This window comes from Hemicordylus capensis, chromosome 6 (genome assembly GCF_027244095.1).
Source record: "Hemicordylus capensis ecotype Gifberg chromosome 6, rHemCap1.1.pri, whole genome shotgun sequence".
NCBI classification, from domain to species: domain Eukaryota; kingdom Metazoa; phylum Chordata; class Lepidosauria; order Squamata; family Cordylidae; genus Hemicordylus; species Hemicordylus capensis.
The window spans coordinates 103,156,314-103,173,455 of record NC_069662.1 but is presented as its reverse complement, the minus strand read 5'-3'; the positions used below and the strand labels follow the sequence as shown (position 1 = coordinate 103,173,455).

The 17,142-nt window shown below is 41.7% G+C and overlaps 1 protein-coding gene across 2 annotated transcripts in view; it reads right to left on the bottom strand.

Annotated features, from left to right (window-relative positions):
• The window catches only part of SNRK (SNF related kinase), a 49,709-nt gene that overhangs the window by 22,775 nt on the left and 9,792 nt on the right, over positions 1 to 17,142 (bottom strand). For both annotated transcript variants that reach the window (XM_053266106.1, XM_053266105.1), the window contains 2 exons: positions 15,853 to 15,998; positions 10,440 to 11,133 (listed from right to left, as the gene is read on the bottom strand). In XM_053266106.1, the coding sequence (XP_053122081.1) occupies positions 10,440 to 11,028 (589 nt within the window). In that variant the 5' untranslated portion in view covers positions 11,029 to 11,133; positions 15,853 to 15,998. The remainder of the gene's footprint in view (positions 1 to 10,439; positions 11,134 to 15,852; positions 15,999 to 17,142) is intronic.

Sequence of the window (17,142 nt, the reverse complement as noted above, 5' to 3'; positions counted from 1 at the left end):
AGTGTCCCTATGAGCTAACCATGGGGAACACTGGGGTGTTTCGAGTTTCCCCATTTTTCATTATGGCCAGAACACTCTCAACTTTTCGAGTTTTGTTATGTCAAAACAGCTGGTCAACCATTGTTTACATGAAACAACGGCCATGTGTTCTGTTTCGAGCTTGAAACAAAATGCAAAATCCATTTCATGCACATCCCTACTGTAACAAATTGACAAGAGCTGAAAATTACTCTATTGGGAGAGTTTAGGGATACACAGTCTTCATTATCTATCATAAGCAAACAACTTTATTAATTATGTTGTGTGTGAAAAAAGTACTTCCTTCTGTCCACCCCCTTGCCAATAAGTTTCATGAGATAACCACTGGTTCTACTGTTGCAAGAGAAAAGTTCTCTATATCATGCATAATTTTATGAGCTTCAGCCATGTCCCCCCTTAGTTGCCTTTTTCTCTAAACTAAAATGCCCCAGATAATCATTTTTCCTTGTTAAAAAAGATGTTCTAGCCCACGGATTATTCCAGTACCCTCTCCCGCACCCTTCCCAGCTCTAAAATATCCTTTTTGGGATAGGATGCAATGCTCATTTCAAGTACTCCTGACATTAAAAGATTTTCATATTTGTTGCTATCATATGTAAATAGTCTGGCAACACATCTTCACAAAAAACCTGAATTGGTATGAAGTAAAAAATCACTGCTTGCAAGAATCAAATTTTCTTTCCTTAAAAATTTGGTTAAGAATGTTATAAATAGATGTATGAGAGCAGCAAAGGAACTGGAAAAGTCAGTATTCTGAAAATAAGTCCTACCCTCTAAAATAGGATTTAGTTCTAAAGGAGTTTAGTACTTTAAGGCTCTTGAAAAAACTTGTGATTGTGATACAAATATAAAATGTGAGATCCTGTTTGTTATTTGAAGTGTTCTCGGTCAGCACTGTGCACCTTAAATGCTACTGAAAAGCACTGATTAGGAAAGCAGGATTCTTAGAACCATGACAACCAGGCAGCATACATGCAACTTCCTTACATAACATCAAGTCACTGCCATGGAAACCAAGCTACGTCACTGACTGCCCCTGCCATGCTAGTCTCAAATCTAGCGAGCACAGAGCACCAAGACTTGCCCTGCATTTAAATGTGCACGGGGGGTGGGGGGGGGGAGAAAGAGATATTCAGTATCTTCTCAAAATAGAACTTGAAAAGAAAAACATTAACCCATTTGACAGTAAAGGCCTAAGTCATTCACATTGCTATTTGCAAGACCAAATCTTATGCTTTACCACTGGTTGCTAATCAGCTAAAAAAATGTGCTGTATTTTGAGATAATTACAGCACCACAATAAATGCAGGCCTTCTCCATTTCCAAGTCTCTAAAATCTAAAGATAGCCCCACAAAAATCACATTATCCCCATAATCAGTAGCAATGAGCAAAAGCTGATGAGCAATTTTTCCAGAGCAATTCTACTCAAAGCCTTTTTTGACTAGGTATCTTTTGGAACAACCCCAAAACAATATTTTTCCAGTACAGAGGAAAATGTTCTATTTGAATGAGATCTCCACAGGGATTCTGCAGGAAAAAACACACAAGACAACACACTCTTGCCTTCCTCATTCATGGATATTTCTTATAAATCCACATGAATTTCGCTTTTCTATATATGTAGACCTTGGTGGATAAAGGGATATTCATATCTGCAGTATTCCTTAGGATGCTTCTTAGAACTTCCAGTGTAGCCCACACGTCATTCCAGCGGTCCATCGTTAAATCCATTTCCTAATGATTTCTCATGCCCCACCACAAAAATGTTGTATTTGCTTTTAAGATGTACTCCGTTCTCCCCCACACCACTACAATGTTCTTCACGCTATTACTATGGATATTTATATATACCACTCTTCAACCGAAGTTCTCAAAGCAGTTTACATAGAAAAATACATAAATAAGATAGTCCCATCCCCAAAGGGCTCACATTCTAAAAAGAAACATAAGGCAGATACCAGCAACAGCCACTGGGGGGATGCTGTGCTGGGGTTAGATAGGGCCAGTAGCTCTTCCCATGCGAAGTACAAAAGAATCACCACTTTAAAAGGCGTCACTTTGCTCAGTTAGCAGGGATAGAACACTATGTGCCTATCCTTCACAAAACTTCTCCACCCCTCCCAAAATATGCACGCATGCATACACACAGGGCCTGGAATCAGGAGAAAAAACATTCACATCATACTGCTTCCCTAGGAACAACCTTCAGAGCAACTGAGTTTATGTAGAATGTTTTCCCTTTATTTATTAGATTTATAAACCACCTGATAAGAAGCATCTCCAGGCAGTTTACATAAAATTCAGAAATTTAGGAACAGCTAAAAACAAAATATATTTTTAAAAACAACAACTAAAAGCCTGAAGAAACAGGTGTGTCTTAAAAACGTTCTTGAAGGCAGCCAAAGCTGGGGAAGCTTTTATTCTGACAGGGAGTGCATTCCAAAGTCTTGGGGCGGCCACAGAGAAAGCCCGGTTCCAAATCACCAAATAAGGCAGGGGAAACTGCAACCAGACCTCTCCTGATTATATCAATAGGCAGAGGGGTTCATTCTTAAATTTTGCAGGGGAGAGGAAAGACATTTTGGGAGGGATACAAATTGGAGGTGCTTTCTTAAATAAAGGTAGTGTGCTGTTGAGTCAGTGTTGACTCCTGGCAACCAGAGCCCTGTGGTTGTCTTTGGTAGGACAATACCAAAGACATATAGGAGGGGTTTGCCATTGCCTTCTCCCATGCAGTCTGAAATGCCTTTCAGCATCTTCCTACATTGCTGCTGCCCAATATAGGTGTTTCCCATAGTCTGGGAAACATACCAGCGGGGATTCAAACCGGCAACCTCTGGCTTGCTAATCAAGTCATTTCCCCACTGTGCTATTAGGTGGCTGTATTCTTAAATACCATGTGCCAAATTGTTAACCGCTTTATCGGTAATAACCAGCACTTTGTATTTTGCTGGGAAACATATTGGTATCCAGTAACATGTTTAGAATAGCAGTAATATGGTTTCTGTGGGTTGCCCCAGAGACCAACCTGGTTGCTGCATTCTGAATGAATTGCAGTTTCTAGACTATACTCAAAGGCAGCCCAACATAGAGCACATTGTAGTAGTCAAACCTGGAAGTTACCAACCCTTGCCATTTAGACATCCTTTCCTTATACAAACAAATGGGGAAGAGATTATTCCTCTCTAAATTTACAGCCCGGCTAGGAAGCACCAGGCTGAAAATGTATGTATGTATGTATGTATGTTACATGGTAAAAGCCCATGTTAGCTCTCTCTGAAACAGAGGGTAGCCATCCTGGACTGCCAACATTATGTCTGACTGCACTTGCTACTTAGATGAGCCCAAGATGTTAGTTTCCACATAGAATCAATATTATAGAACAAATACAGACAAATCAAAATCAATATCAACTGTTACTACTATAATTTTTAGATAGCATCATCCCATAGGCCCACCACACCCATTCTAATAGCTCCTTGTATATTCTGTATTCTCGCCCCTTCCTGTCTGGAAGATGACTGCTGCAACAGAGGATTTCCTGTCTGAACTGTTGTTGTAGAGTACTTGCCCTGCAAACTAACTGGAATCTAGTTCTGTTTAACACTGGGCTGCTAATGACAGTGCAGGTACAAGGAAGGAAATGAGTAGCACTAGAAAAACCACAGACAGAACAAGAAATCCGTAGTGACATCATCAGAATGTGATGTTGACAGGAAAGAGCAGCTGTTATAAATTTTGATAATAAATCTTCATCCCTCCAGGTTCAGCACATTCAGTTTGGTATAGTAATAGCTGTATATGGAAGGAAATTATATCTAAGTTTGTGAGATGCCATTCCTTCCTCTGCTGAATTAGGTTTATAAACTAGGATTATAGAACAAGGATTTCTATATGTTTGGAGAATTGATGCACAGATAAAAAGTTTCACAAAATTGATGCATGCCTTAAGGCCAGCTGGTTTATTAGGGTCAATCAAGACATTGCTTTAAGAACATATTAGAATACTGAGATTGGAACTTCCCACGTTTTCTTCTAAAGGAGATGCGGGAGTTCCCAATCCAGACTGGGACTCCAGAAGGAGCAAGTTACTTGATTTGGCATACTTCCATATGCCCTTTTCCTGCTGAAAACCCATCCACCGAGGCTGCTATTGGTCTTGATTCACAAAATGTTCATCTGTTTTGCCAAGTAGTTTCGAGGATTTTAGCAGGAACACACATGGGGCAGGGGCGAAACCCTGAATTAGTATTGTTGCTTGACTAAAAATAAGATCAAAATAGATATTTGAATCTTTATGGGGTTTTTTTGGCATAAAGTGCAATACACAGACTAATTTAAATAAGCAAATGCTTCAGAGAAAGGCAGCTAACCTTTCTGTTATTTGAACAAACTTCCCAAGATTACACCAATACAGAATCAAGGACCATCACAAACTCAATCCAGACACAATGCTGAAGCACAGTTTGGCACTATGAAAACAAACTTAGGAACTCCAAGTTCACACACTCCTTCCCCTTGTGTGTTCAGAGCAAGCCACAGTTTGCAATTACATCAGAACCAGCGAACTATTGTCTGTATTTGCCCTCCAAATCTGTATAGCGAAACAGACTATATGATCAGGTAGTATGCAAGCCTAAGGCTCCATCCAGGCTTGTTCTTGTGGTGCCAAACCATGTTGTCTTCACTGAGCCACAGCAAGGCCTAGATGATGCATGTTAGAATATCATCATTTTCATTTTAAGATTCCCACAAAAATATTTATTTTTGTTCTTTGCCTCAACTTGTCTCCCAGCCAGCATATATCTGCAATCATTGGTACGTAGTGGGTTGTATTTTTTGTTTGGGGCGGGGGGCATTATCTAGATTGAATATGTGATTTCAGAAAATCTATTCTGCATCACTGTTCTGTTGATCCTGAGGCATCTGAATTTGCTTCTGCCTCTCTGGTGAGCATTAGGGATGTGCACGGAACCACAGAAGCGTGGTCCGGCACTGGGGGGAGTGTTTCTTTAAGGATGGCGGTGGTAGTACCCCGCCCGCCGCTCTTCCCCCTCCGGCGCTGGTGCTGTTAAAAATCTTCTTGGGGCGGCAGAGTTCCTCCCTGCCGCCCCTGCCCGGGCCCGTCGTTGTCCTTTAAGCCTTAAACTGAGAACACCTAGTGGTGTGCATGCGCCCTGCGCGGCGCATGCGCTTGTTTTTGCTGCTGGCGCGTGCCAGCGGCGGAGATGAGCGCACGTGCCGCGCAGGGCGCATGCGTGCCACTAGCTGTTCTCAGTTTAAGGCTTAAAGGACAACGACAGGCCTGGGCAGGGGCGGCAGGGAGGAACTCTGCTGCCCCAAGAAGATTTTTAACAGCATCAGTGCCGGAGGGGGAAGAGCAGCGGGGGGGGGGGGAGTACTACCACCGCCACCCTTAAAGAAACACTCCCCCGCCCTTCCGAACCGGTCCGGAGGGCTTTACAATTGGGCCCAAATCGAACCATGCACACTATTAGTGAGCATACCAACAAAGATTACATCAGCTTCTATACCTCAAAAAACATATCTAAACATCTGTATGACACAGCAGAGGTGCTCTTACCCCTGGACTTTGGGGCCAAAGTCCATGGTCTCCACAGCCCCTGGGGGACCCCAAATCCTCTTTAGTCTATCCTGGAGGGTGTGGCCACTACGGATGTGCACAAGCTGTTTGTGCACATCCTTGCAGGGCGGGGAAGGGTGCCATTAAGAAACAGGTAAGAAGCTCCTAAACTGCTCGCCCCCTTCCACTGCTTTTCCCTTGCCGCGCAGCTGTTTCTAAAACCAGCGCCGGGGCTACAACATTCCTTCCTGCAGCCCCGATCAGAATTGGCACACACGTGACCGGTGTGCACGTGTGCCTCAACGCAATGCTGACCATGCAAATGGCCGGTGCACATGTGCCCCAGCCATGTGTGTGCCAACACCGATCAGTGATGCAGGAACCAACGCTGCAGCCCTGCATGGCTGTTTCTAAAACCAGCGCCAGCCAAGGAGATGTGGCAGGGAGGGAAGGTAAGGAGCTCCTTACCTGTTTCTTAAAGGCAACACACACACACACACCACTGAGCCAGCTTTAACAGGTTTGGCACTCCGGAAGGGGAGCACCAAACCTGTTCTTGCACATCCCCAGTGGTCACTGCTCTGTGTCACTGGCCCACGCTGTGCCAAGTGGCCGAGTAAGATTGTGACCTGCACCAGGTGCTTTAGAGACAGAGGAAGGAGTCGGGAAAGATATATGTAGGAAATATGTTAAGTTGCATGTTGAAATGTTCCTGCTAATGCATATTTGCATAAATGTACCTGTTTTATATTCTTATGTTCCTGGGAGTTCAGTTGCTGTTTGTGCCCTCAAGAACCCACGTGTTAAAAATACTGCGTGTCAGAGTGCGTGCGTGCATAGGGGGATGACTTGCCGGTGGCTCCAAAGGCCTTTAGGTCCAGGCTCCAGAATTATCTAGATGCACCACTGGGGTAAAGAAAGATGCAGCCCTCTCCCTATCTTTAGCTACCACAGCCCAAATAATGCAGCATGCCCATTTCCACAGCTGGAGCCAGGTCTGCAGCAGAACAGAATCAGTGTCTTCTGCTTTCATGAGAAACTAGCTAGGTTGGTGCAGAGCATCTGCGTGCTAGTTCTCCCTGCCCCCCACCAGCCAATCCGGTCCCATGGCCCACCTCCCCCACACCCACCTTAAGCTTCCCCTTGCCATCTGGGATGGCGGTGGAGGCACTGAAAGCTTGTTCCGTGGGCCCGCCTACTGCCCAAATGAGAGGTGCACACAGAGCCCCGAAATTGGCCAAAAAAGGCCCAACTTGTCATTTGGGCAGCAGGTGGGCCCACAGAGAAAGTTTTTGCTGCTATCTCCATTCTATTCCTCTCCATAGAAGAAGCCAGCACGTCACCCCTTTGGCCACATTCCTTCCAACGCGGTCTTCTCCAGGTAAATGACAAGCCCCCCCCCCCCGCCCTGTGTTTTTGTTGGTCACGGCTGCGGTGGGGCTTGCCACATACATCCTTCGCCTTTTATAGAGAGACTGATCATCCACGGTTGCCAGAACGCTAGTCAGTGATGCCAACACAGCAGCTCCTCAAATAAGACCATTGAAACAAACCATTATGCCCAAATACAGTTTCATTTAAATCTGACTAGTTAGATGAACGATTAACAACTTCAGTATTTGGGCACCGGAGAACTCTGATAACCTCTCCTTTGTTAATTTGGATGTGTGCCTCCTCCCTACCCTATTGTTCCAGCACATATTCTCCTTCCTTTACATGAAAATAAATGTTTTTTCTGATATTTACCTGAATCCAAGAATCAGGTAAAGGTTTTTTCCTAGTTTTTCCCCAAGTTTTTTTATATTAGAAATCAGGTCATCTTAAATTCAAAGTCATGTTTCTTTAGAGTAAATGCAGGTAAAACCTGCATTTCACCTCTACTTTTTAAAGGTGTCTTAAATTCGGGTAAATACAGTATTAGTGCTGTTGGACATGATAATCCCAGATTTTTAATCAGCTGAAACCAGACTATTACTGAGTGAGGTATTTTACAAAACCATGGCACAAAAATAGTTCTGAAATAATGCAATATTGTAAAGCCTTGGTGATAAGTCAAAGAACATAGTTTCCTATAAAATAGTGTGTCCATTTTGGACATTCTAATACTCTAAGATATCTTTACTCCTCACTCCAAATATACCTTCTGTGCAACATCCAGACTAGTCAGTCATGACAGCATCATTGAAATCAGTAAGACAAGTTGTTAATAAACAATTCAAATTCCATTAATTTCAATTGAATTTAGCCACAACTAACCTAGTCCAGATGTTGCCTAAAGATAATGTTTTAATAATTTTGTTGGGTTCAGAGATATTCATACTTTATAAAACATCAAGTAGTTATGAAGTGAGTTTCGCACTTAATCTAATACCTGAAGTATTAGATTAAAAGCATACAAATAAAAATAAAGCTTAAAGCAGTGTCAAAAGTATTAGTTGCTTTGCCAAATATGTAAAAAATATATAAAATAAGAAGATGTAAAATAAATAAATAAATAGAATGAAAACTTGATATAAATTAAGAATATTTACTCATTAGGCAGTTTTTACTTCTACAAAGCATCCCTACCTTTATTACAAACTGGTAAAATCATTAACAGATTCTCTGTATTCAGCATTTTACAGGGAAAAGGTTTCTTCAAGTTCTTCTCTTGCTGTACTTTTGGTAAATATTATGCTCTTCTCAAATATTCTTTGAGAAAACCATTACAAACTCACAAAGAATAAAATTCAGAATGCTCTTGGGAGATAAAGAATGTGAATGTACATATTTTATGTATGTTTGTATTATTCCTGATGTTATATTTCAAGTGTTTACTAAGCTAAGCCTGAACACTTCTGCAAGTCACTCCTGGCTCTTGGTTAATTGCCTTTATTAATTAGTGTGCTGGCTCCAAGTATTATTAAGTAGATAACCTACTCAGATCTTCAAGCAACTAAGTATTCCATTGTCAGAACTGGTTTCCCCCAATTATTGGGGGAAGAAGCAACTACAACGACGATGGTGAATCGTTATCTTGAGAACAGGTAGTATCAGCCCTTTTCTAAGCTTTCCAATACCACATTTCTCTCTCTAGCTGGCCACTCACCCACCCCAGCAGCCAAATTTCTGTTATTTTCAGAGGTAACTGAAAGATACTAGAAAAAGAGCAATCAAAAATTCAGTTAATTTGATCCGTTACTAATTTAAATATAATTTTTAAAGTGTGCCCCTTATACACAGGCACCTTAGTCACCACTAAAGGCAAGATCTCTCTCTCTCTCTCTCTCTCTCACACACACACACACACACACCCGCCTCCCACCAATTCATTCCTTTCCTGGAACTTTCCCAGACAGCAGGCTATATTGTGGCTTTACTGCAAGTTCAAAGTTGCCCAAAAAACTGATGCAAAAAGTGCAATTTTTACCCCAGATATAAATAGGGCTACATTCTAATACACAATGAAAAAACCGAATTATGTGTGAAGTACTCAAAGTGACTTCGATGGGGTAAATTATTTGGCCGATATGTGAACACACACCTTCATTCTGGAGGATTTGTGAACTGAAAGCCGGGTGTGAAAAACTTCCAGGCCAGATCAACATCTCAGCATGCTTTCTCAAGTTACTAGCAGTCTGAGGCACCTCTTGCATATGTTAGGGCAAACACATTTGCTTATCAGAAACAACCCTGCCATGATTATCCTGCCCAATACATCTATGGGGCTTGTTATATTGAAGAGAGTCTTCCTAAATTACAACTCTAGAGTGGTAACAAGTACAAATAGGTTGTGATAACTTGAACATAAGCTCCCTAGGCATTCATCTCCACTGAAATGATTACAGCAATCTAATAGTCTGTTTCTGTACCTGTTTTCCTGTTTGCTACTTTACATTCTACCCATTAGACCTCTCATGAAGATGGATTACATAAGGAGCCAACATTTTAGCACACAGTTTTGGAGGAAATAGACTTATCCTTCCTGAGACAACACTGGGTGAATACAGAATATCATTTATCAAGTGGTCATTTGCTATTGTGTATATAAGGAAAGCTAGTTGTAAGAGATAACTGCATAATAGTATAGATAGGAAATTCAGGAATGTAGTGAACTGTTATGGCTGTATGTGCACATTGATTAAAAAACCAATTGGTAAATGGTTGTAAAGCATCCTATGGCTCTAATGAAGGTACAGAGCTGTCCTTATTGGTGAAGTGCATGAGAAAGCACCGATTTCCCCCAAGAGCTGTATGTGACTGGAGTGTCTAGATCAGGGGTGGGCAAACTTGGCCCTCCAGCTGTTGAACTACAGCTCCCATCTTCCCCACCCACAATAACTGTGTCTGGGAATGATGGGAGTTGTAGTTCAACAACAGCTGGAGGGCTAAGTTTGCCCACCCTGGTCTAAATCAAGATTGAACATATAGAGTTTTTCATAATTTAAGTTTGTCAAATATTGGATCCACCTGCAAGCATTCATATCCTTTATAATTCTAGGTCAAACTGCAAATGGAAGAATTTGCAGTTTGACCTAGAATTATAAAGGATATGAATGCTTGCAAGTGGATCCAGTACTTGTCATGAACATCTGAACTGGACCCACCATCAAGGACACACGCAAACTCCTGAACAATGTACTCATAAGCCTCAAATTGTATCACAACTCCAAGCTACATAGCATCAGACTAGTATAATGAGAGGATGCACAGAGATCCTTATAGAATGTATTCCCCTAATGATGTTACTTAATTCAAATACAAATAGCTCATTTTGACAACAGAACCATTTTGGCAATTACAGTAATTGGCTGTATGTATAATATTTTTACTTACCTACTGCAGGTGCATCATACTCATCACCAAGCAAAATTTCAGGAGCAGAATATGCAAGAGATCCACAACTTGTTGTGAGTTTCTTTCCAGGCTGAAATTTGTTGCTGAAGCCAAAATCAGTCAATTTCACAAGTCCTTGTTTTTCAAAGAAGACAACGTTCTCTGGTTTTAAGTCTCTGTGAACCACATGCAGTTTGTGGCAGTAGGAAATAGCATGTACAATCTGAGCAAAGTACTTCTTTGCCAGATCTTCATTAAGACCTTCTTCATGTTTCATGATGTAATCAAACATATCTCCCCCATCACCGAGCTCTAAGATTAGGTAAAGTTTGGTCTGCGTGTCAATCACTTCATACAGGCGAACAATATTAGGATGTTGCACTAGTTTCATGCATCTAACTTCTTGGAAAAGATGTCCTGTGGCTAGAGTATCTAGCTTGGTCTTGTCAATTACTTTCACTGCTACCTTTTCACCTGTAAAAACATGTCTGGCAAGTTTGACGACAGCAAAATGCCCTCTGCCTAAGGTTTTATCCAAATCATACAATCCAGCAATTTTTCCATCATACCCTCGTTTGAAACCTGCCATACTGCTCCAAGACAAGTAGTAACGCTGATGCTTTTTGAAATGGAGGTCTTCTTATATAAGGATATCTGAAGCAGACACACAAGCCATTTTCACTGCCAAATGCACCTAATATATACATTGAGAAAAGAAAATACTTGGTTACTTAAGATCAGAAAAAGAATAAGATTTCAGTTCATCTACAAGCTGTACTTAGAGCTGGAAAAAACAAGTGCTGAAAATGATTTTGTTTCATCAAAGAGAACTGGACCAAGTAACACAGAGTTCTCTAAAACTTGCAAAATATGTAGAAGAGTTTTGTACAACATTTCCAAGTAGTCAGACTAAGTAGTTAATATGCACAAATACTTTAGAAATGAAGAAAATGAGAATCCATACAAACCAACAGAAATGGCTCTTTCCTGTGCCTAAAATACGCATGAAAAGTGTGAAACTGTTTTAAGCTGCTCTGAGCCCATGGTACAAAGTGGGGAATAAATAAAATAGTTCTACTTGGTGAAATAATCTGTAACCATGTATTTAATAAAACTAAAGGTAGGAGGTTCAATGATACTACTTTGTATAATGATACTACTTTGTCCATAAATTTTACATTTTGTTAACTGATAAATGGTAAACAGCAGTAAGAGCAGAAAATAACATCAGCCTGTATGTCAGATTTTCTAATTCCTACTATCATTAGAGTTGAGGCCAGATGCTGGCAAATGGCACTGTTTTATTGGCTGAGGGTTTTTTCCCCGCGGACACAGGGCTGAGCCGCTTAGTATTAGAGGATTCCTATCAGTCAACCAGGGAGGAGAGCTGGTCTTGTGGTAGCAAGCATGACTTGTCCCCATAGCTTAGCAGGGTCTGCCCTGGTTGCATCTGAATGGGAGACTTGATGTGTGAGCACTGCAAGATATTCCCCTCAGGGGATGAAGCCACTCTGGGAAGAGCAGAAGGTTTCAAGTTCCCTCCCTGGCTTCTTCAAGATAGGGCTGAGAGAGATTCCTGCCTGTAACCTTGGAGAAGCCGCTGCCAATCTATAAAGACAATACTGAGCTAAATAGACCAATGGTCTGACTCAGTATATGGCAGTTTCCTATGTTCCTATGTAAGTGTGCTCTGAACCAAAAGATGACCGCCTTGGGCCTCGATCAGTCTGCCTTGCTTACACAAAGTTTGGAAACCGCTAGGAAGCTCATTAAACAGAATAGAGGATATTGAGGGACAAATGGATATAGCAAGGGCACCTGACTTTCAGAGCCAGGAATCAGTCAGGTATAGTTTGGCTCCAGCATCCTATCTCACTATCTTGGAGGTGCCCCCACTTAGAAGAGTTTTTACCCTGGCAAGATGCAATGTCCTGCCTTCAGCCCTCTTAGAGGGCAGATATAGAGGGACTCCCTATGGGGAGAGGCTCTGTCCATGTGGGGAGGGTCAAGTGGAAATGGTTACCCATGTCCTGTTGGAATGTTTGTTCTATAGAGACCTGCGTCGGGAACTCATCTACCCTTTGGTGGCTAAATGCCCAGGTCTTGATTCTTGATGATTGGCAGGCTGTTGGGAGGAAGTAATTCCAGCACCACCAGACAGGTAGCTAAATTTTGTAGCGCAGCCCTCCGTTTGCGTAACAGCTTAACAACAAGAAAATAGGTTATAGATTTAAGGCCAGAGCAACTTTTGCAGCTACAGTATGACTAACTGCAGGTGGGCACGCAGGTATTGGGATCACTTGTGTATCATCAGTAAATCTAACAACAAAATTTTCCCGAGCTCCCAAATTGTTTAACCCCTCTCAGATTCAGGAGTCAGGAAGGCAACTGTTTAAATTTTGATCTGTACGTAATAATCTCATAAGTATGATATACTGCTGTCTCCTTTTATTCTTAGTTATGTATTTCTAATAGCTGTAGTGGGCCCACTTTCAGTACCTTGATCTATGTTCAGGAGGACTTTTTAAAATTTAATTGGTTTTATTGTTTCTAGTAGAAGTTTGATTGTTTTAATCTCATGCTTGTCACTGACCGAAATAAAGATATTTGAATTTGATTAATACCTACTACACATACTGTTTATAAGTTCCAGTGGCTGACATCCAGACTAACATTGCACATGCCAAAAAGCACTGCATGCATGCATGCATGCAATGGGGAAGGAGTGATTTTCTCTGATCTCCTGTCTCCTCTGCAGCTCCTTCTCTGTTGTGTGCATGCAATGGTGTGGATGTTGACCAATGAAAACTACTGCTACAACTACCATGGAGCTCTCTCACAAAACATGCCTCCTTCCAATAGGGGTGAATCCCCACTCTTTCTGCAGCTTCCTGTGGACCATCCCACCTAATTCTTGAGGACCCTCCCAATGATGTGTGCTTTCGGGTGGGGATATTTGGAAATTTTCCCCATGCAGATTTGCATATGTTTTCCCCCCTCATTAAGTTTACTATTTCCTAGTGCCCTTAACAGATTATGTTCTGATTTGGAATGCTATTTAACATATTTAGTTTTTAAAAACACTGAATACATCATATTAGTTTACATGCTCTATACATATTTATTATTATTTATTTATTATAAAAACTTTTAGACCGCCCTTCCAAAAGGCTCAGGGCGGTTTACATTACATATCTCAAAGCTTTTCAAGCAGCTAAGTAGTTGACCTGAAATATCTGATTGGGAAACAGGGAAGTCACTACACATACTTAATGTGGTCTAAATGTTATATTAAAAACATTTTTAAGTTCACTTAGAAACTTGTTTTGGAACATTTGTAAATATCTCAACATGGCAACAGAAGCAATTTAAATCATTATGTATGTAAGGGAGGGAAAGGCACTGAAAAACTATTAACATATACTGCTTCTTAGCATGCCCAAATGTATGTTACTTGTTATATGCTAATTTACCGATTTTCTTTTGCAACAGTTTTCTTTTACAAAAGGCACACTTCCATGTCATCATTACTGTCTAGATAGTAGGCCTGTGCAAGTCGGTAAAGTTGGGAGAGAATGTGAGGAATCCTAGCCCGCACCATGAGGAGGCAGCAGCCCTGGTAGTGCAGTGGAAGTGGGAACTGTTTAATCAGGGGCAGCTGAAGAGAATCTCAGGAGCATTCTGAGGTGGGCAGGGAATGATGCATGGCAGCCTGGGAAAGTATGCAGGGCAGCTAGGAGAAGCTCTGCATGGAACAACAGTACCCAGTCATCCTACACTTTCTCCCAGACACCCCACACATTTTCCCAGGCTGCCATGTGTACCTTTCCCTGAGGATGTCACTTACCCCTGGATGCTTCCCCTGAGAATGTCACTTACCCCGAGATTCTCTTCAGCTACCCTCAAGCAGTGTTGGGCCAGCAACTGAAGAGCCACTGCCACCAGAATTGCCTCACATTCTGCTGCCTCCTCATGGTGGGGATTTCTGATATCCTTCCCCGACTTTACTGACTTGCTAGATCATGTAAGCACTTCTCTAGTTCCAGGTCACATTGAAGCAAATCTGATTCAGAACTTTGTGAGTTGCACATTGTCATGAAGGGGTGATTCTGCTTAAAGCAGTTATGCCCGAAACTGCTTGCCTGACAACAAGATATTTTTAGTTATTCTTTCACTTGCAGTAAGTTCAGGAAATGAATTTTCCACAGAAAAATATATGAATATAATGTCTTTCATTGAGAAGCTTGGTAGTTGGAAATTTTCTGCTCTATATCACTGCCCATAACCTTTGTGAGTGGTTGTTCAGGCAGCTCAAAGGGCTGCCGTGGAAAGGAGGGACAAGGAAGTTTGCTTGCACAAAGTCTCTGGCACCCAGAGGTCTTAGTGTCCAATTCATTGTATCTGCTGAAGTTCATTCAATATGTCATGAACTTGTATATTTTCATGCCTGAAAAGAACCTGGAGAAACACAAATACACAATACGATTTGCAAGCTAAACTACAAATGATTATTTCATTGCACAACTATACTTCAAAGTTGCATGCCCTACTATATCTCCAACATGTGTCCTCTTACAATGCTGTATTGCAACACCACAGAGTTGTACTGATGGCTTTCTAATCAGTGGCAGTATGTGTACACTTGTGTTCAGGATGTATAATCATTATCACAAATAGTATTTGCTGGTTTAGTTTGTAGAGCCTGCCAGTTTTCTAGGCCTTTATTTAAAAATACAGGATTTCTCCCCTACTAAATGGCACCTTAACATCTCCTGGTGTTGCATTTACAGTTCTAAATACCCTTCTCCCATATTTCCAGTGTTTCCACAACAGGAACATGCTAGTGCAAGCACCACTTCCAAAATGGAAATAATGGAAGCAACAGCCTCCATCTATAAGAGACTTATTCCTACCTATTGTTAACATCCCCTATTTTAATACTGTTTTCTCACAGAGGACATAACCACCCACATTACAATCAATCCTGCTACCTGGGGACTGTTAATTTTGGGTATAGGAATGCAAGAAAGTAAGTCTTCACGTTTCAGTATGTTTCAAAATGTTTCAGCAATCTTTTCTGATGGAGTACAAAATCCATATATTATTCATCATATTTAAACCACACATGCATACCTTTTTTGCTACTTCTCTTTAAAACAGATGTAATTTCCCACTTATATGTATTTGTAACAGACAAGGAAAAAAACCACTACAAAGCACATGGGCTGTTCAAATACAAAACATGGTGTATGTATATTTTGCAAAATCAAGTCAGAACAGTCAATAGTAGTGGCATTAGCAAAATTGCTTACAAATCAAGGTATTAAAGCAGTAGCTGCACAGAAGTTCCATAAGCACTGTAGTGAATTAAAGAAAACTCACAATGAATAAATCAAATTTAGTGTCTACCAACCTTGGCAGTGCCTTTTTCAGAGGTATCATCTTGTCTATACTTTTCTCATGAAGTTTCAACTTTTCTTTGTATTTTCAAACTTTTCATCTACTGATATTTCCATATCCAGTTCTGAGGACAGTTTCTCATTCTTCTTCCCTTATTTCCTGAAAAACCAAGGTGTCTAAGTTAACTTACTCATATTTCCAGTATTATTACAAAATATTAAACACACAAATATTATAAAACATACTAACATGGCTTCCTGATACTTCAATTTGTGTGTGTGTGTGCGCGCGCATGCGAGAGAGAGAGAGAGAGAGAGAGAGGGAGAGGGAGAATCTCATAAATATCATTGATGCGTGGATTGTCACCGCAAAAGTTCACACAGATCAGTACTTCAAAAGCCAAAGGAACTACAATTACGTTCCTCTTCTAGTGAGGATTTGGTCTTTTGTTCGGATCAGGGGGGTGTTCCGTGGGTGGGGGATCCAGTGGTTTCCCCATTGTCATGGATGGACTGCTACCTGGTTAAGGTTGGTCTCACAGCCGCAATCCACCCTTGCAGGGCTGCTGGACCTATTAGGATGGTCTGTCCAAAAAGGCTGTTGGACCCAGCAGGATTTCAAAAGGCCTTGGAGGATTTTTACATTGGTGCGGCCGGTGATTCTGTCAATGCCCTGGTGGGAACCTGGAACAGGGAACTCACAGGGCAGTAGACATGATTGCTCCTAAGCGTCCCTTCCAACCTGCTGCAAAAATGGCCCCTTGGTATACTGAGGAGCTGCAGGGGCTGAAGCGGTTGGGTAGGCGACTAGAGCGCAAGTGGAGGAGAACTCGGTTCTAATCTGACAGGATTCAGCATGTGACCCATTTGAAGGCTTATGCGGTGGCAGTGCACACAGAGAAAAAGGGATTCTGGTCTGCACGCATTGCGGCTGCAGGTTCACGCTCGGCGGAACTATCCCAGGTTGTGAGGAGTTTGGTTTCTGCTCCTTCTACTTCCAATTAGTCCCCAGAGTTGCTCTGCTGTGATGTCTTTAATGGGTTCTTTGTGAATAAGATCTCCTGTATTCGGGCTGACTTGGACTCCACTATTTCTGCAAGGTCTATTGAGGTGTCCAGCAAACCCTCTTGCAGTATTAGATTGGATAAGTTTCAGTCTGCGACTCCTGAGGATATGGACAAGCTGCTTGGGGCAGTGCGGCCTACCACCTGTTCTCTGGATCCTTGCCCGACTTGGTTGCTTCTATCTAGCTGGTAGATTGTTGGAGGTTAATATCATAAATGCATCGCTGAGGAAGGGTAGGT